At 43.8% G+C, this 24,589-nt stretch overlaps 2 protein-coding genes across 10 annotated transcripts in view; both read left to right on the forward strand.

Annotated features, from left to right (window-relative positions):
• The window catches only part of LOC116057126 (deoxyribonuclease-2-beta-like), a 240,191-nt gene that overhangs the window by 95,534 nt on the left and 120,068 nt on the right, over positions 1–24,589 (forward strand). The window lies entirely within an intron of this gene.
• The window catches only part of myo5b (myosin VB), a 77,663-nt gene that overhangs the window by 29,267 nt on the left and 23,807 nt on the right, over positions 1–24,589 (forward strand). For 5 of the 6 annotated variants that reach the window (XR_004895107.1, XR_004895108.1, XR_004895109.1 and 2 more), the window contains exons 10-26: positions 259–524; positions 1,923–2,004; positions 2,268–2,408; positions 3,161–3,283; positions 4,094–4,177; positions 7,210–7,347; positions 8,568–8,665; positions 14,913–14,999; positions 16,903–17,014; positions 17,426–17,637; positions 18,330–18,486; positions 19,745–19,984; positions 20,855–21,088; positions 22,108–22,201; positions 22,789–22,934; positions 23,550–23,669; positions 24,440–24,586. Coding sequence is in view for 2 of the 6 variants with exons in the window: in XM_035991867.1 (XP_035847760.1) it covers positions 259–524; positions 1,923–2,004; positions 2,268–2,408; positions 3,161–3,283; positions 4,094–4,177; positions 7,210–7,347; positions 8,568–8,665; positions 14,913–14,999; positions 16,903–17,014; positions 17,426–17,637; positions 18,330–18,486; positions 19,745–19,984; positions 20,855–21,088; positions 22,108–22,201; positions 22,789–22,934; positions 23,550–23,669; positions 24,440–24,586 (2,481 nt within the window). In the remaining 4 variants the exon portion in view is untranslated. The remainder of the gene's footprint in view (positions 1–258; positions 525–1,922; positions 2,005–2,267; positions 2,409–3,160; positions 3,284–4,093; positions 4,178–7,209; positions 7,348–8,567; positions 8,666–14,912; positions 15,000–16,902; positions 17,015–17,425; positions 17,638–18,329; positions 18,487–19,744; positions 19,985–20,854; positions 21,089–22,107; positions 22,202–22,788; positions 22,935–23,549; positions 23,670–24,439; positions 24,587–24,589) is intronic. The other variant, XR_004895110.1, reaches the window with a different exon arrangement.

Here is a 24,589-nt window from a genome sequence, read left to right on the forward strand (position 1 = left end):
GGTTTCACGGTATTGTGGTATGGCATTGCAGCTTTAAAACGTATTATTTTGAAATGTCTGGGTAAAAAACACAGTGTGTTTTAGTTTTAAACACACTGCACACTGGCAGGGAGAGGGATTGCTAAACTGCACTTTCTGTCCTTGATGACTCAAAACAGCTCATACCACAGGAACAGTATGAGGGACAATTTTAGGGAATTTAGTTTGTGGAGTGGAGTGTGTGGAGTGGAGTGTGTGAACCTGCGTTGTGTGTTTCAGAGAGACGACGTCCACCTGCAGCACTTCTGCCGGCTGCTGGGCGTGGATCTGCCGCAGATGGAGCACTGGCTCTGCCACAGGAAGCTGGTGACGGCGTCGGAGACGTACGTGAAGAACATGTCCAGCCAACAGGCGGCCAACGCCCGCGATGCGCTCGCCAAACACATCTACGCTCGCATGTTTGACTGGATCGTGGAGCACATCAACAATATGCTGCAGACCTCGTCTAAACAGCACTCCTTCATCGGAGTCCTCGACATCTACGGGTAACAACGTCACACAACACAGCCTCACATCCTGAAACACGCGGAGCTTACAGTGTGTTTATCTGCAGTTTAAAAAACCTGATTATATTCTGGTAACGGCTCTCGGTTACTAAAATCAAAGTTCTCCTTCCCCCGTTAGCAGGGCTAGAGAACACCTTTAGTAACCGGGGGATCCTGCATGTATACACCTTAATAACCAGGGATCCTGCATGTATACACCTTAATAACCAGGGTCAGCTCAGGTTACTCTAATACTATACTACTTATACTCTATACTACCAGACGTAAACATTCAGGGATGAACCCAGACCCAGAGGGAGATTTTTGTCGTATTTACGGCAGCTATATGCACTATATCACATGATATTTGATGCTTAAAATGTGTACATCATTTGGGAAAAAACATGATGGTTGCAGAAGAAAAGAATCATCCTGTAAAGCCGACATCCTATTTTATATCTAACTTCATCGTCTTCATCATTCTGAAACCAGAACACAACAAATATTGACCTCTAAAGAGAGGCAGAAATGTTGATTGATGTTTCTATTTTGAACTTAGGTTACATCACATAGGTAGGGTAGGAATTAGGGGGCTGCACAGTAAATCTTTTTTTAATATATTGTCATCCCAGTTTCAGCTGGCGCAAAAAAACATATCGCAAAACACACTCCGATTTTTTGTGTTAGTTGAAAGAAAATCTCAGTAGAGAACTACACTTTAAAATCTAACTGTAGTGCTGCCTTTCATGTTTGAGTCAATGTTCAATTTGTTCAATAAACGAAAGTTGGAAATGATTTCCTTTCATTAGTTTTCAACTCAAAAAGCAGTTTGTTGTATTTTATTAGAATACTGAAAGCAGCAGAACTGAGAACACTTTAATATCTGTTTATTTATCGTTAAGTTATGTCGGTATTGCGACTCAACAATTCAACAACCTTATCGTATATATGTTCCTCGTATTGTGCAGCTGTAGTAGGAATTTGTCATAAACAGCGTTACTAATCTTGAAACAAAGGCAATATTTCTGCACTACCAGAACTTTTGCTGCATTGATTTGCCGGTCCACTCAGAGAGAGAGAGGGGAAATGACAGAGTTGAAGTTATTTTAAAATATCAAATATTCGGGGGCTTTGAAGGGAACATTCAGGGCTGGAGAAACAGAAGCTCCGCCCCTGCTCATCTGCAAATGCTCCGTAGATTATAATCATTATATTTTTGTCGCTCTGTGCCTCTCTCCACTCCGCTGCATTGGTTTCTGACCCAGGAAGAGAAGAGAGTTTAGTTTGGTCCCTTGTCTGTAGGGAGTAGAGTTGTCTTCGTATGAACTTCATTTCCCTCCTGGATTCTGTGAAGTTTTCAAAGATCACTAAATTGTTCTTTTGTCTGATTGTCTGCAGCTTTGAGACGTTCGAGATCAACAGTTTTGAGCAGTTCTGCATCAACTACGCCAACGAGAAACTTCAGCAGCAGTTTAACTCTGTGAGTTCTCTTTTTAAAAGCAGCAGAGTTTAATCTGTCTTTCTGTTCAACTTTCAGCCTCCCGTTCCCTTTTTAAAAACCAGATACCAGGTTTTCTATGAAACCAAGAGGAACAAGTTGTGTTTTCTCAGCATGTTGTGTTTAAGCTGTGTTGTGTGTCTGTCTGTGTGTGTGTGTGTGTGTGTGTGTGTGTGTGTGTGTTTTCAGCATGTGTTTAAGCTGTGTTGTGTTGTGTTTAAGTTGTGTTGTGTGTGTGTTTTCAGCATGTGTTTAAGCTGGAGCAGGCGGAGTACATAAAGGAGCAGATCCCCTGGACTCTGATCGATTTCTACGACAACCAGCCGTGCATCGACCTGATCGAGGCTCGTCTCGGCATCCTGGACCTGCTGGACGAAGAGTGTAAAGTCAGTGAGCTCAGGATGAAGTATTATAACTTTGGTGACTTTTCATCAGGTCAACATGTTTCTGACCAAAATATATGCAGAACTAAAGACATTAATCAGTATGAGGTGCTGTTTAGGCCTGGTTCAAGAATGCATGCACATACATCACTTTTATCTTACATAGTAGACACACACACACACACACACACACACACACACACACACACAGACACACACACACACACACACACACACAGACACACACATACACACACACACACACACACACACACACAGACACACACACACACACACTCAGAGAGACACATACAGATACACACACACACTCAGAGACACACACAGACACACACACACACACACACACACAGTCAGACAAAAAGTTTGTGTGTGTGTGTGCGGGAAAAAGTGTTGTATGTGCATGCTTGTGTGTGTGTGTGTGTGTGTGTGTGCGAGGTAAAAAGGGTGAATGTACATTCTTGATATATGGCCTAAACAGCACCTCATAAATCAGACTCAGCAGCACTCTGTGACTCTCCGTCTGGTTTAAACTCTTCATCAGACAGTTAACCAGCTCCTCAGTGATGAGGAGACTCTGCTGACTGCAGCAGGTTTCACATTTCTCAGACTTGAAGTGCTGATTTATTCTTCCTCTCTGGTTCTCTTGAACTCATGATGATGATGATGTGGAGCGACATGAATTAGTTCCTCTTCAGAGCGCAGGTAGCCTGAATCAAACACTTCCTGTTGTTCAGGTGCCGAAGGGGACGGATCAGAACTGGGCCCAGAAGCTCTACAAGCAGAACTCGAGCAGCGCTCACTTCCAGAAACCTCGCATGTCCAACACCTCCTTCATCATCATACACTTCGCTGATAAGGTGAGGCCAGGACAAAGTCCAACCTCCTCCAGACAGACATCCGGCCGTAGACTTCTGTTGTCATTTTAAACTGTAACGTTTGAAGATATAACATAAACATGGAGGTCCCACCTATCCCCGTCAAAACTCTGTTAATGTGATTCAACATGATGCTATTTCATGTTTTAATGATTATATCCAGGGTTCAAAATTAACTTTTTTGTCCACCAGCCAAATGGCTAGTGAATGTTCTTATTTTACCAGACACTCAATAGATTACCAATGGTTTTTTGGCTGGTGAGTGAAACAAATCTAGCAGCCACTTGTATATTTTACCAGCATTGGGCTGGTAGATGGTGCTAATTTTGAATCCTGATTATATCATGTATGTAATAGAGCCCGACCGATAAAGGATGTTAAGGCCGATATCGATACAAATATTTGAAATATATATCGGCCGATATATATTTTTAAAAAATCCAGAAACGCGTAACAAAACATAAACAGGTTTCCCTAACATTAGTTATTTGTAGTTATTTATGAGTCCTCACTAAAATGATATGATAATACAGTTTAAAAACAAACTGTTTTATTGTCACAACAGAACATCAAAATATATTAAAGTTCTGATAAATAAAATATGAAACTTGATAGGGTTAACCACGAGTGTAGAGCGCCCTCTGGTGGACAAACTCTGCAACACCAACACTCACAGCATGGTTGAAGGGGGTTTCGTCTGTTTTTATTTTTTTAAATATTCATTTATCGGCCATTATAAATGCTGATACCGATAGTTTGGAAAAAGCCTGATACTGATGTGTTGTCCTGCAGGTGGAGTATCAGTGTGAAGGCTTCCTGGAGAAGAACAGAGACACCGTGTACGAGGAGCAGATCAACATCCTGAAGGCCAGCCAGGTAACAAACACACAACCTGGACCACAACACAACCTCTGAACCAGAACCACAGAATCCTAACCCAACAAAACCTCTGAACCAGAACCACAGAACCACAACACAACCTCTGAACCAGAACCAGAACTACAGAACAACAGATCTGCAGAAACAGAACCAAAGCACAGCAGGTTTTTTCAACATTGAGCGCACATTAAAAAAAGAGGAACACAAACCCACAAAAAAATAAAATAAACATGTCTTGACAGTAGGGCTGTGCAACATATGGATATTATATCGACATCGATATATGAGGCTAGATATTGTCTTAGATTTTGGATATCGTAATATGAAGTGTTGTCTCTTCCTGGTTTTAAAGGCAGCGTTACAGTAAACTGACGTCATTTTCTGAACTTACCAGACTTACTAGCTGTTCTATTATTTGCCTTTACGCACATTGGGCCCTATTTTAACGGTCTAAGGTGTGTTTAGGGTGTGTTCAAATCCACTTTTGCTAGTTTGACGGCGGAAAAAAGAGTCCGTGCGCCGGGCGCATGGTTCTAAAGGGTTGTACTTAGTGTCTTCATTAATCGTTAAGGGTTTAGGGGTCCTCCCTTAAGAAAATGTGACGTTTTTTAATTAAAAAAATCTAATATAGATAGATAAAACTTGTTAAAGAAGTCCAACTACAATCATTAGATGTGAGAAAAACCTTTAGTAAGTTTGGACATTGATTTCACATTCATTCAGCTGATTGGGATAGTTCAGGATGGAGTTATAGTGAAATAAATGATTCCTCCTTTTCCTGGGGACCCTCTGGGAACCCCTTAAGGACCCCTCGGAGTCCCACTGATGTTGACAATGACATGACACACATTTACACAGAATCATTGATAATAATTCCTGCAGCAGCAAACTCAAATCTGCTCTGTGAAGATTAACAGAGGAGTGAAGAATCTGAGCTTCTTGTTTGTTGTGGTAGTCGGTCCGGCCGTGCGTGCATGTGAGTGTGAGTGTGTGTGTGAGTGCATGTGAGTGTGTGTAAGTGCATGTGGCTGCGAGGAAGCGTAGGTATTTCCCGTAGGGGGTCAGGGTGTGTAAGAGCTGTGTGGAGGCAGTGTTTAGAGTACTCTCTCTTTAAGATGAAGTGGGTCGTGAAGAGTCTGGTTCTCCAGCGGAGAAGAAGAAGTGGGTCAAAGCTTTGTGTTTGTTCACTCATCTGTCACATGTCATCACACTGAACCTCTGAACGTCTGTCCTGAAAACAGCTTCCTCTGTCCCTCTGTGTTCATGTGGTCATTAGGGCGGGGCCAAATCAATGGATTCTTTATTTCAAATGGATCTTTGTTTGAGGGATCTGATACGGTAGATTTCTGCAGCAGAAAATCAGAAATAGGAGATGCCGACAGCAATCAGAACGCACAATGAAAGACTGAAACGGTCTCTGGCACTTTAACTGCATCTTTGCACAATAATGCAACTCTATCAACACTATGAGTATTGCACTTTAGATTCTATGTCTATTGGTTGGTTATGAATTGGTTATTCAGTATTTTATGTATGTGTTGTATGTTGTATTGTGCGAACTGACCGTATTGTAATCCTCCCGATGTCCTCGGGTCAAATTTGACCCATTTTCATGACACAAAGGTTTCTATATCAGAACATTTGTGTTTCTTTTAATCAACTTTTCAAAAGAAATAACGCTTTCTACAACGCTCTTCACAAGTTTTATTCAATTTCATAGCATTTTAATTTTTTTTGTTATAAAAGAACATTGAAAAAAAGTGACAAAAATGTCATGGAAAGGAGAGTAACGTTACTGTACTGTCATTCCCAGCCGCACCTGAGTGCAGCTTTATTTCACAAAGAGAGAGAGAAAGAAAAGAGATGGATGAACTGTGCTTTGCTGTTTGTCAAACGTTCAGCCGAGCACAAACTCCCCGCCAGTTCAGAGCTTTTTTGGTGTTTGAAATCTTTCTCGTGGCAGAGATAGAGGCAGTGATGTTTCCTGTTTCCTGTACGGGACTCTCACACCGCCTCAAAACCAGCACCATACCCGTCACATACTTGGCCACCGTAAGGTCATGTCAGGTTGACTCGCTCTCAACCTTTCACCGCAGGCCGCTGTGTTTTTTTCACTACTACCCTCATTCAAAATGAATGGAAAGACCTGCGCTCGCCGCACCGTCTGACGGCCGACGCCGGCTATGTAAACGCACCACTCACAGACCTGCCCCCCCCTCTCACACACATTGAGCTCTGACAGACTCACTCTCTCCTCGTTTTTCAACATGAAATAAAAAAATTAAAAAGTTGTGGAACTTGCAGGTTGCACATGTGCGAGGAGTTGTAAAAAGATCCTTGTATATAAAAGAAAGAAGTGGCAGGAGCGCTCCTGGCATAGGCGCAGGAAGTGGGTGTGCTGCAGCACCCCCTGGTGGCGAAGCTTTAAAACTGCGATGATAATAAAATGATAGCTTATAATTATCTCTGGTTATTGTTTCTGTTCCACGACATTTTGTATGGCATGTTTGGGGTGTGGGATGTAGAGAGGGATCATTTTAGTAAAAATTATTTAATTTATCTTCAGTGTGTATTGGCCAATCAGATTTGTCACTCAGAGTAGACTTTCACACATGGCACTGCTTCACGTCCACAAAGACTTTTTGGATGATCTGATATTCAGGGTCTCATGGCAGAGTTTATCAGCCCAACTCCAGAGCACAAATCTACGTTTGGTGTACCGAAATCATCGTAAGGTAGAGACATGGTGACTTACATCTCTGTGTCTTTTTCCTGCCACCGTGCAGGCCCAGATGGTAGTCTATATTTAGCCTAGTATGATTGTGATTTATGTATGCCTATTATAAAGAAACCAATAGTCTGTAACTTTTTAGAATTTGTCACATACTGTCGGAAAAAGATTTTGCATAGTCTGGTACTTTGTGGCACTTGGAACTTTTTTGGGCCGTTATGCGGTTTATGAACACTTAATGTACTTCATCTAAAGTGATTGTGTCTGTCAGACTGAGTGGTTCTGTGTTTGCTCTCAGTTTCAGCTGGTAGCAGATCTGTTCCATGAGAAGAGCGACACCGCCCCCCCAGCAAAGTCCTCCAGAGTCAACGTCCGATCAGCGAAGCCGACTCCCAAAGCTCCAAACAAGGAGCACCGCAAGACCGTGGGACACCAGGTGAGATCTCTCTGACCAACGCATTCTCATCAACGGGTTCGTATGATATCGTACGGAAATGTATGCACACCAAAACGTAAGATATCCTACGAAACTAGGCCACCGCCGGAAGTCATGTGACGCCGGCTACAAGACCGGCTACGAGATCATGACGCCGAGCGGCAGCTGCTAGTTGTTTACTCAGCTCTTCTACTTTAGTAAAATCAGTAATAAAACCATGTAGAAATACTCAGCCACATTCTCCTTTTTATTATTCTTGTCCTATACGTACTGTACATTGTTGTCTTGTTATGTATGAATTGTACTGTCTCTTACTAACTGAATGAGTGATATTTAATATATACTATGTGTTTGTATGCAGCTGTTGTCAGCACTTGTTGCCCAAGACAAATTTCCTCCGGGACATTAAAGTAGATAGATACTTTTATTTGTTATTGTATACAAATACAATGAGACATTGTTTGGAACAATCCTGAGATGCCCACAGCTAAAAAAGACTAAAATACATAAAATAAGTTAAATAGATAGTTACACATGATATGCAAATTGCACTTGTACCCATAAAAATACTTTGCAGTGACTAATATGTTAACACTACCACACAGGTTGGGGTGGTGGGGGGGTCAGAGGAGGTGGAGTGTGTTCATCAGTGCAACTGCATGTGTATAAAAACTGTTCCTTAGCCTACTGGTGCGGGCGTAGAGTGCTCTGTAGCGCCTGCCAGATGGCAGGAGGGTGAAGAGGCAGTGTCCAGGATGGGTTGGGTCCTTGCAGATGCTTAGGGCCTTCTTGCTACAGCGTGTTCTGTGAACTTCCTCCAGTGATGGGAGCTGTGCTCCGATGACTTTCTGTGCTGTAGTGATGATACGTTGTAGGGCCTTCCTGTTGTCCGCGGTGCAGCCAGGATACCAAGTAGTGATGCAGTATGTGATGATAGACTCAATGGTACATCTGTAGAAGTTGATTAGCAGCTGTTGCGGGAGTTGGGCCTTCCTCAGGCACCTTAGGAAGTACATCCTCTTGTGCCCCTTCTTTGCCATAGTTTTGGTGTTGGTGGACCATGTCAGGTCACCGCTGAGTTGTACTCCCAGGTACTTAAAGTTCTGGACCACCTCCACCACCTCACCGTTGATGCTGATGGGATGGTGACCATCCTTTCTATGCCTCCTGTGTATCTTATCTTAGTGTATCTTATCTTATCTTGTCTTTTCTGAATCCAGTTCCGCAGCTCTCTGCAGCTCCTGATGGAGACTCTGAATGCAACGACTCCTCACTACGTCCGCTGCATCAAACCCAACGACAACAAGGAGGCTTTCTCGTGAGTCCTCTTCTCTTCCTCTCTGCAGCACCGACAACACATCAGACTTTATGTAGTTTGTTGTGTAACACTTTACTTGAAGGTATCTACATAAGAGTGAGTGGCACCCTAATGGCATTGACACACCGAGCCGATAATCGTCCGTCTGACAGTCTGGCGAGGTCGGTGACTGGAGTCTGTTCGGTGTGTTCCGTGCCGTCGTCCATTGGAGGAGCCGTCGGCCTTCATTTTGGCCGACCTGACATGTTCAGTCAGAGACAGGAGCGTCAGAGACAGGACAGTCGGGACTCACCCGGAAATGGGGAGCGGATGAGTCTCTCAAAATCTGAGTAAAATCTTTTAAACTGACCTTTGTTGATCTGAAATGAAGACAGATTCAGCAGCTGCACGGCCTATTTCTCTCTTCAAATGTTTTCAGAAACACGTTTCGGTGAACTATTTTAGTCCAATATGAGATCATATTCTGAACGAGTCGCCATGACAGTCTGGCTGTGAATTTCTGGAGAAACCAGACCCACGTGACGCGTTCGTCCAATCAGCTGCCGGTTTTCATTTTCTGGGAAACAATACAGTTTAGCACCGTCTGCTGCTATGGAGACGTATTACGTTTCGCGCCAGGCAGAGCGTATGCTCAAGTCGGCGTCTCCTCAGTGTGTTCTGAGACATTTTCTGGACCTCGGGGACCCGACTGATCAGTCTGACTGGCTTTACTGCCGACGGTCGGCCGTCTGGTTGGTGTGTAACAGCTCTAACCCTAACCATAACTTGTCATGACAAAAACCGAATGACACTTACTGAAAGAAGCATTATGTCATAAACCTTGATGACTTGTTTATAATGTTTATGACACGTTCATGACAGTGTAATGTCACTCTTATGTAGATACCTTCAAGTTAAGTGTAACCGTTTGTTCCTATAACAACACATCAGACCTTGTTCAGTTTGTTCCTATAACAACCCATCATATTAGTTTGTTCCTATAATACATCAGACTTTATTTAGTTTGTTCCTATGACAACAGTCTCTGCACCATGCATGACCAACAGTTTATTAAGTTTGTTCCTCTTTAACAGTTGGAGAACGATCAGGTTGCTTTCACACCTGGGCTGTTTGGTCCGTTTAAAGCTGAACTCTGGAGCGTTTGGTCAGATAGTCCGGTTGGTTTGGGGTGGGGGGGTGAAAGCTTATCTGAATCTTATCTTATCTGGTTTTGAACCAAACCATCAAACTGTGGGGGTCTCTGTTGTCTTCACAGTGAACTACAGTTCAGTTCACTTTAGGTGAGAACGTGATCTGACCCAAATACAGGAAGTGAACCAAAAACATTTACTAACCTACTGATTCAACCTTGCACAGAGTTTCCTGTTCTTTAGTATATGATCTAAGGCAGCGCTTCTCAAACTCTTTTCAATAATGTTCCCCCTTTGAATTGTGTTTTTAAGCCACGTACCCCCAGAGCAGCGCCTAACATTTTTACATCTACAGTCGTGAAAAAATTAGGACACCCATGCTAAAGTTGACTAAAAAGAGGAATAAAAAAAATCATCTTTTGGAAATTGATCTTAATGCCTTAATTACAAAAATGAGGAAAAATCCAGCCTTTAAGGACACCAATTTTCTTTGTGAATGAATAATGTATCATAAATAAATAAATGTTCTTCCTTAAAATACAGGGGGCATAAGTCAGTACACCCCTATGTTAAATTCCCATAGAGGCAGGCAGACTTTTATTTTGAAAGGCCAGTTATTTCATGCATCCAGGATACTATGCATCCTGATAAAGTTCCCTTGGTCCCCACATCATCACATACCCTTCACCATACCCCCACATCATCACATACCCTTCACCATACCCCACATCATCACATACCCTTCACCGTACCCCACATCATCACATACCCTTCACCATACCCCCACATCATCACATACCCTTCACCATACCCCACATCATCACATACCCTTCACCGTACCCCACATCATCACATACCCTTCACCATACCCCCACATCATCACATACCCTTCACCATACCCCACATCATCACATACCCTTCACCATACCCCACATCATCACATACCCTTCACCATACCCCCACATCATCACATGCCCTTCACCATACCCCCACATCATCACATACCCTTCAGCATACCCCACATCATCACATACCCTTCACCATACCCCCACATCATCACATACCCTTCACCATACCCCACATCATCACATACCCTTCACCATACCCCCACATCATCACATACCCTTCACCATACCCCACATCATCACATACCCTTCACCATACCCCCCCATCATCACATACCCTTCACCATACCCCACATCATCACATACCCTTCACCATACCCCACATCATCACATACCCTTCAGCATACCCCACATCATCACATACCCTTCACCATACCCCCACATCATCACATACCCTTCACCATACCCCCCCATCATCACATACCCTTCAGCATACCCCACATCATCACATACCCTTCACCATACCCCACATCATCACATACCCTTCACCATACCCCCCCATCATCACATACCCTTCACCATACCCCCACATCATCACATACCCTTCACCATACCCCACATCATCACATACCCTTCACCATACCCCCACATCATCACATAGCCTTCACCATACCCCCCCATCATCACATACCCTTCACCATACCCCCACATCATCACATACCCTTCACCATAACCCCCCATCATCACATACCCTTCACCATACCCCCCCATCATCACATACCCTTCACCATACCCCACATCATCACATACCCTTCACCATACCCCCACATCATCACATACCCTTCACCATACCCCCACATCATCACATACCCTTCACCATACCCCCACATCATCACATACCCTTCACCATACCCCCACATCATCACATACCCTTCACCATACCCCACATCATCACATACCCTTCAGCATACCCCACATCATCACATACCCTTCACCATACCCCCACATCATCACATACCCTTCACCATACCCCCACATCATCACATACCCTTCACCATACCCCCACATCATCACATACCCTTCACCATACCCCACATCATCACATACCCTTCACCATACCCCCCCATCATCACATACCCTTCACCATACCCCACATCATCACATACCCTTCACCATACCCCACATCATCACATACCCTTCAGCATACCCCACATCATCACATACCCTTCACCATACCCCACATCATCACATACCCTTCACCATACCCCCCCATCATCACATACCCTTCAGCATACCCCACATCATCACATACCCTTCACCATACCCCCACATCATCACATACCCTTCACCATACCCCCCCATCATCACATACCCTTCACCATACCCCACATCATCACATACCCTTCACCATACCCCACATCATCACATACCCTTCACCATACCCCCACATCATCACATACCCTTCACCATACCCCCCCATCATCACATACCCTTCACCATACCCCACATCATCACATACCCTTCACCATAACCCCCCATCATCACATACCCTTCACCATACCCCCCCATCATCACATACCCTTCACCATACCCCACATCATCACATACCCTTCACCATACCCCACATCATCACATACCCTTCACCATACCCCCACATCATCACATACCCTTCACCATACCCCCACATCATCACATACCCTTCACCATACCCCCACATCATCACATACCCTTCACCATACCCCACATCATCACATACCCTTCACCATACCCCACATCATCACATACCCTTCACCATACCTCCACATCATCACATACCCTTCACCATACCCCACATCATCACATACCCTTCACCATACCCCCACATCATCACATACCCTTCACCATACCCCACATCATCACATACCCTTCACCATACCCCCACATCATCACATACCCTTCACCATACCTCCACATCATCACATACCCTTCACCATACCTCCACATCATCACATACCCTTCACCATACCCCCACATCATCACATACCCTTCATCATACCTAGAGATTAACATGGTTTTATGTCAGTTAGCCTAATAGCTGGTTTGATTGGCATTGAGAGATGATTTTATGGAAAGAACCCCATGCCAATCTCTAGGTATTTTAAGGAAGAACATTTATTTATTTAAGATACATTATTCATTCACAAAGAAAATTGGTCTCCTTAAAGGTTGAATTTTTCCTCATTTTTTTAATTAAGGCATTAAGATCAATTTGCAAAAGATGATTTTTTTATTCCTCTTTTTAGTCAACTTTAGCGTGGGTGTCCTAATTTTTTCACATGACTGTATATAAAGAGGAACAATACAGCGCCGGCAGTGATAAATTCACTAAACAACCTTTTTAAACAACATTTAAATGTTTAGAATCCATCACTTAATTCATTCATTATTACAGCATCATTATTTTAGAAAGAACGTTTGGTCGTGACGTTGGCTTAGCACCGCTAGCGTTAGCCTTAGCTAACTCCTTCACCGCTAACGGAGCGAGCTGGAAAATCAAACTGTTCCCGAACCCCGACATCATGGCCCCCAACACAACTCAGCAAAGATTGTTCTTGCTAGGGCTTTAACTTCTGGATATTCAGCAGCGTTGCCACAACGGACCGAATGGCTTCGCTCACATCTTTCTCCGCCGCCATTACGGAACTACAACTCAAACTAGAGCACGACCTCAACGTCATTGTTCTCAGCCACTCCCTCTGTTCACTGATTGGACCGGTAAAGATTGGTTGAGAAAACCCAAGACTATACTGCAAACCCAGACGCAGTACTGAAGGGAAATGAAAACTGAGCAGAAGTACGTAGGAGGGCGGAGCCAGGCTAACTAATGTGCTGTTCCTTCATTATTTATGAGAGCAGAAGTGTTTCAGATATTGTGTCCAACAGACCAGCGGCCGTCTCCACCGTGTGACGTATGTTTACAGTGTTTGGTGCCGTGTGAACGCAAACCCAACCAAACTAAGTGGCGTATGTATGACATGCCAATTCGTATGCCATTTTTGCGTGTTATGAAGATGCACAATCGTTTTTTAGCGTGTTTATCAACGCCATTTGGCCTCCATTGACTTACATTACATGTGAATCATTGCCGTAGCGAGTAGTATAAAAGGACGGAGGCCCGCGGATGGGTAAAACACAGGACTTTCACCTGGCAGAGCCGGGATCGTGTGTGGCGTTTATCAACCATTTTTTTTATTTTTAATAAAGCCTTCCCCAACGTTCTCTTCCTAAACCCAACCGTTAATTGTTTCCCTAAGCGTGTGACGTTGTTCACCGTCATGTTTTTGTCATTTTTTTATTGTTACCAAAGCCTTTCCCAATGTTCTTTCCCTAAACTCAACTTAACACGGCGACGCCACGTGGCGTGTATGTTTACATCCGCTGTATACAGCGTAGACATACACGCGGATAGCTCAAAATGCGTCCAGATAACACGCCCCTTGGCTTTAGGAAAGTGGCGTGTATGTTTACGCAAAGTCATGATGTCATGTTGAACCAAATGAAAAACGCAGCAATGTTGCAGCCGAAGTATCGGTCTGAAAACGCGCTTAGATACAAAACAGTATGTAAAAAAAAAAAAAAAAAAAAAAAACGTTGAAAACGGCGACAAAAATGTTGCAGATGAGCTGTCTGTCTCTCTGTGACATCATGCTGGGCTGTGATTGGATGACTGGGTCACGTGCTCTGTGTCTCTGAGACTCTGAGCTCTGATTGGATGACTGTGTCTCTGAGACTGAGCTGTAAACAGACTGCAGCTCAGTGATGTCAAAGAAACAGACGAAGACGAGGTAGGACGAAGAGTTGAGGGTTAAACTCAACTTTCTTTTAAATCTTAAATCTTTTCTCGCTGTCTGAACTGAACCGGAGAAAAAGGCTGTAAAGTTTTCTGCTCCTTCAGAAAACTTTACAACTTTTAAAAGATGGGAAGGATGTTACGTAACATCTGGTCTGATGTGTTCATGATTGGGTTGGACTTTAGTCTGATGATTTTAAATGTGTGTGTGTGTGTGTGTGTGTGTGTGTGTGTGTGACTGTGTCTGTGTGACTTTGTGTGTGTGTGACTGTGTGTGTGTGTGTGTGTGTGTGTGTGTGTGTGTGTGTGTGTGTGTGTGTGTGTGTGTGTGTGACTGTGTGTGTGTGTGACTGTGTGTGTCTGTGTGTCTGTCCAGCTGCCTGTCTCAGCCAGGACGTTTGAATAAAAAGATGAACATGATGTGAATGTTTGTGTTTCTGTAGGTTTGACTCGCGGCGAGCGGTGCAGCAGCTGCGAGCCTGCGGCGTCCTGGAGACGATCCGGATCAGCGCCGCCGGATACCCGTCCAGGTCAGACTCTTCTTCTGTTATTCTCTGTACCCGTCCAGGTCAGACATCCTGCCTTTTTTGTTGCCTTTTCCAACGTTTTTGGTCAGCTTTCCGGACGTTTTTGTCATCTTTTTTCACCTTTGTCTAATCTTTTTCGACCTAATGTTGCCTGTTGTCGAAAAAGGTGACAGGTCAGTCTCTTTATTCTCAAAATACTATAAGACTTTTATAATTTTCAAAATATTCAGACTTTTAGATTTCAAAATATTCTGACTTTTAGATTTCAAAATATTCTGACTTTTAGATTTCAAAATATCCAGACTTTTAGATTTCAAAATATCCAGACTTTTAGTTTTCAAAATATTCAGACTTTTAGTTTTCAAAATATTGTGACTTTTTGTAAATATCTGCTGTCTCTCAGATCAGATCACTCTGTAAATCTTGCCAGATACGGAGCGAATGTTGTTCAGAGAGATTTGAGTTTGTGCCTCAGACTCAGACGTCTCTCTGCTCTGAGCGTTTCTTTGCTGCTGAGTCACGAGGACATTTCTCCTGAAATCTAATAACCGTGTGCCACGTGTTAACAGCAGGAAGAACACGTTTAAAGTTCATCTGCTGCCAGGTTTCAGTACTCCATACTAAACTTATCACTTTGTGTTGTTGGGAGACTTCAGTGAATCCAAACAGTCATTTACAGTTAGAAACTGACAGGGAAACGTCATATTAACTGATGACATTTTCCCCATTTTCATAACTGATGGGGAAATATAAATGGAAGACGGGAGAATCTGGGGCCACACGGACATGAAGAAGGAACTAAACGCTGTGAACGAGAGATAGAGGAGGAGCTCGGGCCGTTTTTAAAGAAGGAGTTGACTAACAGCTGAGTGAGATGGAGGCCAGAGGCGGTCCAACCAATCGGGAGCCCTGGGCCAGATTTCAGCTGGTTTTGACGCTTTTTTCAGCGTTTTTGTAACTTATTTCGACGTTGACTTATTTATTTTTTTCTGCGTTTTTAATGCTTTTTTGCAGCTTTTTGTGGGGGTTTTTCTCACGTTTTTTAAGCTTTTTTTGTTGTTTTTGCGATTTTGTTTTTGTGTGTGGACATAATAGAAACTTTTTTTAACGTTTGGTACTTTTCCCAACATTTGTTGCTTTTTGCTGACGTCTTTAGGTGTTTTTTCCTACCTTTCTTTCCGATGTTTTTGCCTAAGTTTTTTCTTCTTAATATCTTTAACTTTCCTTTTCCCGTGTGGACTGCCGACGCCGCTAGACTTTGCCTATCACGCCACGGGCCGGATCAGAGATAACGGCTTCAGTACTCCGTCTAAACCCCGACACATTGCATCTGTCCCCTACAACATTTAAAAAAGTAGCCCCCGCTCTGAGAGTCCCCTAGACGTATGAATCTTGGTATGCTGATGTATGATGACCAGACTTATAGAAAAGCCTCTTGGAGCTATACTCTAAACCCAACAGGAAGTCAGCCATTTTGGATGGAAAATGCATTTATTCGTCGGAGGTGGAAGAGTGTAACCCTAAGGACGTGCTTCTCCAAACTTTCGAGAAGTTACGAGAACGCGTTGAGACATTTTACTGTTTTCGTCCCGTCCACACAGGGTCCATCCCAGAAACCAGTCTGGAGACCTAGGAAAGATTTCAGCTGGTTTTGTCGCTTTTTCTCAGCGTTATTTTGAAGTTTTGTAGCTTTTTTACCACTGTTTTGGTGTTTTTTTTGCACTGTTTTTTGGCGCTTTTTCTGTAGTTCTTGACGTTTTTTTGACCTATTAGAAGCTTTTTTTTTTTTTTTTTTTTTTTTTTCAGACATTTTTGTTGCTCATTGCTGTAGCTTCAGGTGTTTTCTTCTCAATATGTTTACCTCTCTGAGAACCAGAGGAAGTAAAGGGAGCTGTGTGTGTTCCAGGTGGACGTACCCAGACTTCTTCAACAGGTACCGAGTCCTGGTGAAGAAGTCAGACATGACGACAGCCGATAAGAAGCTGGTGTGTAGGAACCTGCTGGAGACGCTCATCAAGGTGTGTGTGTGTGTGTGTGTGTGTGTGTGTGTGTGTGTGTGTGTGTGTGTGTGTCTGTGTGTGTGTGTGTGTGTGTGTGTGAGTGTTTTTCTGCTGTATTTCTAAGTTGTGCGTCTGTCTCTGAGTTGTGTGTCTCTGAGTTGTGTGTCTCTGAGTTGTGTGTCTCTGAGTTGTGCGTCTGTCTCTAAGTTGTGTCTCTAAGTTGTGCGTCTGTCTCTAAGTTGTGTGTCTCTGAGTTGTGTGTCTCTAAGTTGTGTGTCTCTGAGTTGTGTGTCTCTGAGTTGTGTGTCTCTGAGTTGTGTGTCTCTGAGTTGTGTGTCTCTAAGCTGTGTGTCTCTGAGTTGTGTGTCTCCGAGTTGTGTGTCTCTAAGTTGTGTGTCTCTGAGTTGTGTGTCTGTCTTGATGTCCCAGGAGGCGGACATGTTCCAGTTCGGTAAGACCAAGATCTTCTTCCGGGCGGGCCAGGTGGCGTACCTGGAGAAGCTGCGGGCGGACCGCTTCCGCTCGGCCTGCATCCAGATCCAGAAGACGGTCCGCGGCTGGCTGGCCAGGGTTCGATACCGCAAGATCCGAAAATCTGCCGTCACTCTGCAGAGATACGGCCGCGGATTCCTCGCCCGCAGGTCAGAACGCCACAGACAGGCGTCTATGTTTTTACAACGTTTTTTTTCGCTGTTTTTAGTCTTTCAGCTCCTGATTATCATCATGGTGGATTCATGTTTGGATTATTTTATATATTAATGGATTAGTTGTTTGGTCTCTCTGCCTTTTGTCACTTTTTCTGTTTTTTTGTTGTTTTTGTGTTGTCGTTCTTTGCAAAGTGTGTGTGTGTGTGTGTGAGTGTGAGTGTGAGCGTGAGCGTTTTTCTGATATTTTTGTTGTCTTTTTTCGACCTTGTCACTAGTTCTGTGTTTGTGCCGTTATTCTCAGGATGAATGCATGATATATGGATGATGTATGGATGGATGATTGATGGATAGATGATGTATGGATGAATGGATGATGAATGGATGATGTATGGATGAATGGATGATGAATGGATGATGTATGCATGATGAATGGATGATGAATGGATGATGTATGCATGATGTATGCATGATGAATGGATGATGTATGCATGATGAATGGATGATGAATGGATGATGTATGCATGATGAATGGATGATGAATGGATGAGTAGTTCTGTCTCTAAAATGTTGATCTGTGTTTCCTGAAGCCCAAGATGACATCCTCACATGTCTTGTTTAGTCTCTAGCTCAGAGACATTAGGAGGATATGATGTCATATGATTATGATGTGTGTTGTGTCTCCTCAGACTGGCTGAGTTCCTGCGTCAGAGCCGCGCGGCGCTCGTCTGTCAGAAGCAGTACCGCATGGTGAGAGACAGACGGGTCTATCTGAGGGTGAGACGGGCAGTCGTCACCATCCAGGCCTTCACCAGAGGGATGTTCACCCGCAGGATCTACCGGGAGGTGTGTGTGTGTGTGTGTGTGTGTGTGTGCACTTGTGTGTGTGCGCTTGTTTTACTATATTCATGGGGTCCAAAAACCGGGGTGTCCAGTATACTTGTGGGGTCTGCACAGCCTTGTGGGACCAAAATGCTGGACCCCACAAGGTTAAAGGTCTGTTTGAGGGTTAAGACTTGGTTTTAGGATTAGGGTTAGAATTAGGTTATGGTTAGGGTGAGGGTAAGGGTTAAGGTTAGGGTAAGGGGCTAGGGAATGCTTTATGTCAATGACGGGTCCCCACAAAGATAGTGAAACAAACATTTTTGTGTGTGTGTGTGTGTGTGTGTGTGTGTGTGTGTGTGTGTGTGTGTGCATGCATGTGTGTGTGTTTTGGTGTGTGTGTGTTTTGGTGTTGTGTGTGTGTGCGTGTGTGTGTGTGTTTTGGTGTTGTGTGTGTGTGTGTGTGTGTGTGTGTGACAGAGAATTGGAGGCACAGTGTTTCCAATTCTCGGTGGAATGTGTTTACAGTCTCTGAGTGTTAACTCTTCTTCTGCTGATCAAGTTGTTATAGTTCAGTGTGAGTTAGTTTTCAGTTTTTGTCGCCTGGTCGCGTCTCCATTTTGCCTTTTGTTGCCTGATTTAGTGTCGAAAAAGGCAACAGTTCAGTCTCTTCTTTTTATAATTCTGTCCAAGTTTTCAGAGTGTATTAGATAGTTTTCGATGTTTTTTGTCTCCTTTTTGTCCTTTGTCGACATTTTTGCTGCATTTTTTGTTCCTTTTTCCAATGTTTTTGTCTCCTTTTCGACCTATTGTTCCCTTACTCAGCGTCCCAGCTTTTCTTTTTATTATTCCGTTTCAGTTTTCAGAGTGTTTGTTAGTTTTAGTGTAGTTTGAGTTAGTTTTCAGAGTGTGTTTGTTAGTTTTACTGTAGTTTGAGTTAGTTTTCAGAGTGTGTTTGTTAGTTTTAGTGTAGTTTGAGTTAGTTTTCAGAGTGTGTTTGTTAGTTTTGGTGTAGTTTGAGTTAGTTTTCAGTGTTTGCTAGTTTTTGTGTAGTTTGAGTTAGTTTTCAGAGTGTTTGCTAGTTTTTGTGTAGTTTGAGTTAGTTTTCAGAGTGTTTGTTAGTTTTAGTGTAGTTAGGGTTAGTTTTCAGAGTGTTTGTTAGTTTTAGTGTAGTTAGGGTTAGTTTTCAGAGTGTTTGTTAGTTTTAGTGTAGTTTGAGTTGACTTCAGTAACCCAGGTGTGAAAGCGTCCTCAATCTGTGTTTGTGACTCTTCTTCTACAGTTCCTGCTGCACCACAAAGCGATGATCATCCAGCGGAGCGTGCGCGGCTGGCTGCAGCGCAGGAAGTTCAGGCGGGCACGCGACGCCGCCATCACCATCCAGTGTGGGTTCAGGCGCGTGCGAGCCAAGCGGGAGCTGAAGCAGCTGAAGATCGAAGCTCGCTCCGCCGAACATCTGAAGAAACTCAACAGCGGCATGGAGAACAAGATCGTCCAGCTGCAGAGGAAGATGGACGACCAGGTACGCAGACAGAGGTCACTTTAAAGGTCCCATACTGTAATATGGGAGATTTTTATGTTTTTTTGATTATGAAGAAGGTGGAGGTGCTATATGAACACTGTGAAAGTATAAAAACCCTCCACAGAGAGATGCACACCACCTGTATTCAGCAAACTATATACTTAGAGTAGGGATGCAGCGAATCCAGGATTGGGCTTTGGATTGGGCTGAATATTGGGCTTTTTGACGGGGTTAGGTTTCTGCCGAACCTCAGAAGTTTTCCCAGCAAACCGAACCCTACGCTTGCACTCCGCGCGCTACGCTGGTCGCCGTAATGACGGCGCCGTTGATTACGGGAAGGTGTTTACGTAGGTGGAGCGATCAATGCAGTAGGCTGAGAGAAAGTGGAAATGGAACTGGTGAGCAGAAGAAGTGTAGTTTGGCAGAACTTTCAGTCAAAAGAAGGCCATTCAAGTCCAGCTACATGTTGAATTTACAATGCTGATTAGTCTGGTGGTGGCGAGGACCCTAAACTATACACAACATCACCGCTGTTACAACATCTGGTAGGAAATATCTGGAAGAATACGAGTTGTGATGAAGGAATCTACAGACAGCAGCCAGAATGCAGCAACTTCAGGTACGGCAAAGGAAGGACAGTCTCTGTTTACTTCATTAATGAGTTTACTGTGTTCATGGACTGAGGATGGGACGAGGATTCAGCAGAATCTCAACCAGGGGAGTCAGTATTCAGCCCAACCCCAAAAATCTGGATTCGGTGCATCCCTAGTATATATGTGTTTGGTACTCAGGGCTTGAACCCCTGGTAATAATAATGCTGCCGGCCCCGGTGTGTTTGACCTGATAAAGATTTCTTTTCCTCTCCTTCAGTCCCAGGAGTTCCGGGCTCAGAGGGATCAGCTGGCGGTGGTCAACGCCTCTCTGGGCACGGAGGTGAAGCTGCTGCAGAAACAGCTGGAGCAGGTCCGTCAGCAGGGAGGAGCCAATCAGATCGCCTCGCTGCAGGAAGAGCTGGCGAAGCTGGGAGAAGATCTGCAGGGCGCCACTGCCGACAGGAAGAGACTGGAGGAGGAGCACGGCGCCGAGAAGACGGGGCTGCAACTGGTATATATATATATATATATATATATACAAACACATACATATATATATATATATATATATATATATATATATATATATATATATATATATATATATATATATACAAACACATACATATATACTAACACTAACTACCTAATATACTATAACTAACTAAACTACTATCATACTAACTAACTTTCTATCTAAGCTGCAACAGGTAAATATATACTATCACTATCTATATACTACACTATATATACTATAACTATAACTTACACAGCGTCGAGAAGACAGGGCGGCAACAGGTACATTACATTACATACATTATTACTATTACTAACTATATATATATATATATATATATATATCTCATATACTATAACTAACTATCTAACTAACAGGTCAGGATGCTTCAGGGGGTTTGTAGCGCTGCAGGCAGAGACAGGTGGATTTTGGATTATTGCAGAATATAATCTCTGTGGCAACACTAGTTTGTGATACTCAGACAGGCGGGCGGGCGGATGGGCGGACGGGCAGAGAGACAGACAGACAGACAGGCAGGCAGGCAGGCAGGCAGACAGGCGGACAGACGGACAGGCAGGCAGACAGAGAGGCAGGCAGACAGACAGACAGACAGACAGACAGACAGACAGACAGACAGACAGAGAGAGAGAGAGAGAGAGAGAGGCAGACAGACAGAGAGGCAGGCAAGCACACTGACTGTCTGTCTGTCTGACTGAGTGACTGACTGTCCAAAGCAGTGACAGACACTTTCCTTGGACAGGCTCGTTAAAACCCACAACAACAACATTTATTATAACAAACACACATTCATAAGACAGGACCAGCAGCTGTACAGGCTCTACTTTCTGTTGTTCAGAGTGCTTATTAAAGAAGGGATCAAAGATTTGTTGTAAATGTTTTTTCCGTTCTACACGTTCTGTTCGGATTTATGATTTCTGAAGCGTAAATAACGCCTCCAGCGTCAGGCTGTAAGTTAGCTACAGCTGGGTCACATGACTTGTCCTGTTCCCCAGAGGGTGGAGGAGTTGGAGAGAGAGAACTCTCTGCTGAAGAGTGAAAAAGAAGAGATGAACCAGAAGATCCTGCAGCTCACCAACATTACGCAAGGTGTGCAACACAACATTCACTGTTATTAGACATTTAGTAATACATATACACAAGAAGATGTCAAAGACTGCAGGCTAACCTTAGTAGCTAGCGCTAGCTAAGGTATCTAGCTAGTAGCACGACATAATGATGACATCTCCTTGGTTGTCTAAATACATCCATCGTTTATTTAGATAAGCACGTAAACGATCAGGAACAACGACAACGCAATGTTTAATGTTAGTGAATATTTTAGACAATGAAATGGCTATTTGATGTATTAAGAGAAGGAACTATACTTGTAAGAGACACGAGAGAGAAGCTCATGAACGTGCATGTTGCACGGTTGCTACAACAACACAAACATGAGCACTCTCCTTGAAATGAACGGGGCTTCCCGCTGAATGCTGTATCCAGTTCTCTTAATACATCCATGATTTGACCGGCATAAAATCGGCATATGTCAGACTGACCGGTCGCCGGTCATGGCCGATCACGTGAAAATTGGCCAATTCTGGTCACCAGCTGATCAATCGGTGCATCTCTAGTGTTTCAGGATAAGGATACAGCTGTGTGTTTCAGGATAAGGATGTCGTTGTGTGTTTCAGTAGACGGCGGCGATGCGTCTCAGCGTGAGGCGTCTCTGCAGACGGAGCTGGACGGAGAGCGCCAGCGCTACCAGAACCTGCTGAAAGAGTTCTCCAGACTGGAGCAGAGATACGAGAACCTGAAGGAGGAAATGTTGCTGAGCAAGGTCAGATCCCTTTTACACACAGTAGAGAGATCTTTATTAAGATCAGATCTCTTTTACATACAGCAGAGAGATCTTTATTAAGATCAGATCTCTTTTACATACAGCAGAGAGATCTTTATTAAGATCAGATCTCTTTTACATACAGCAGAGAGATCTTTATTAAGATCAGATCCCTTTTACACACAGTAGAAAGATCTTTATTGTCTCCGAGTACAAAGACAATCTGTTCAGCCGTCTGCATAAAAGTTAAGTAAACATAACAAAGATAAATGCAGCTAGAAATAATATGAATGACAGAGTAATCATATTTACAGGACAGCTTCTAAATCACATGTTTTAGACAGCAGGCCATTTCTAAGTCTATTTTTATACAGAAAATATAGACTTTCTTTTAGTTTTAACGGTTATATAACGATTTGATTTGATTGAGGATGATGCCCCAGTTCATACCCTAACATTTGAACTCATTCTCCCATGATGCTCCAGTTCATACCCTAACATTTGAACTCATTCTCCCATGATGCTCTAGTTTAACCCCTAACATTTGAACTCATTCTCCCATGATGCTCTAGTTTAACCCCTAACATTTGAACTCACTCTCCCATGATGCTCCAGTTCCAGCCGGGCCACCGGAGGAACCCGTCCAATCAGAGCAGCCTGGAGTCTGACTCCAACTACACGTCCATCTCCATGTCCGAGGTCGGAGACACCGAAGACGCCATCCAGCAGCTGGAGGTGAGTCGGGGGGGCGGAGTCTGAATCTCAGGAGCAGTCTGACTTCTGGATACATGAAGGTTTGACAACGGTCACTTTAAAGGATGTTCAGGAGTTTCCCAGAGGCACAGAGTCGAGCTGGACGCCCCTGATTTACATAAAGTATCCTGGATTCAACTTTATGCAAATGAGGAGCGGGACACTCAACTCTCCGTCTTCTGAAAACTCCTTAAAGGAGCACCATGAGTTCCTGCATGGTTTCAGCACGATTAAATTTTAGTCTCAAATCATAGGCATCTCTCCTTGATCCGCTAGCTGCCTGGTCCCTGAACGCACCGTGAAAAAGCCCGGTCTGAGGAGACAGCACAGGGGTCGTAACCTCAAACAGACACTAGGGGCACAGGCTGGGAACCAAAATACAACAAACCACGTTCCAGCCAATCACAGACAAGATGGTTGAGGGAGGGGGTGGGGCTTAGTGACAGTGAAACATGGGGGGAGGGGCGAGCTGGCTCTGTTTTGGTATTTACTTGGAACGTCAACAGAAGTGACGTCATGCAGGAACACATAGAGCAGCTTTAAAATCTTTCACAGTGACCGTGGTCGATCTGAAATGATGACTCAGCAGCTGCACAATGTTCTCACAGCTTTGACAGAAATGACAAACGTCTGAAAACGTGACAAATACATTAAAAAAAAGCTCCAAAAAAAGCGAGTGAGGCCTTCCAATCAGGTGCAGGCATGGCAGCTGTAGGTGAAGTTTACCTGTGTGGTGTCCCCTTGGTGTGCAGGATCTGGGCATGGAGAAGGCAGCGATGGACATCAGTCTGTTCATGAAGCTGCAGAAGAGAGTGAGAGAGCTGGAGATGGAGAGGAAGAGGCTGCAGGCCAACGTGGACAAGATGGAGGAGCTCGCCAAACGCACTGACACACTGCAGGCA

The sequence above is a fragment of the Sander lucioperca genome, chromosome 14 (genome assembly GCF_008315115.2).
Source record: "Sander lucioperca isolate FBNREF2018 chromosome 14, SLUC_FBN_1.2, whole genome shotgun sequence".
Classification (NCBI taxonomy): Eukaryota; Metazoa; Chordata; class Actinopteri; order Perciformes; family Percidae; genus Sander; species Sander lucioperca.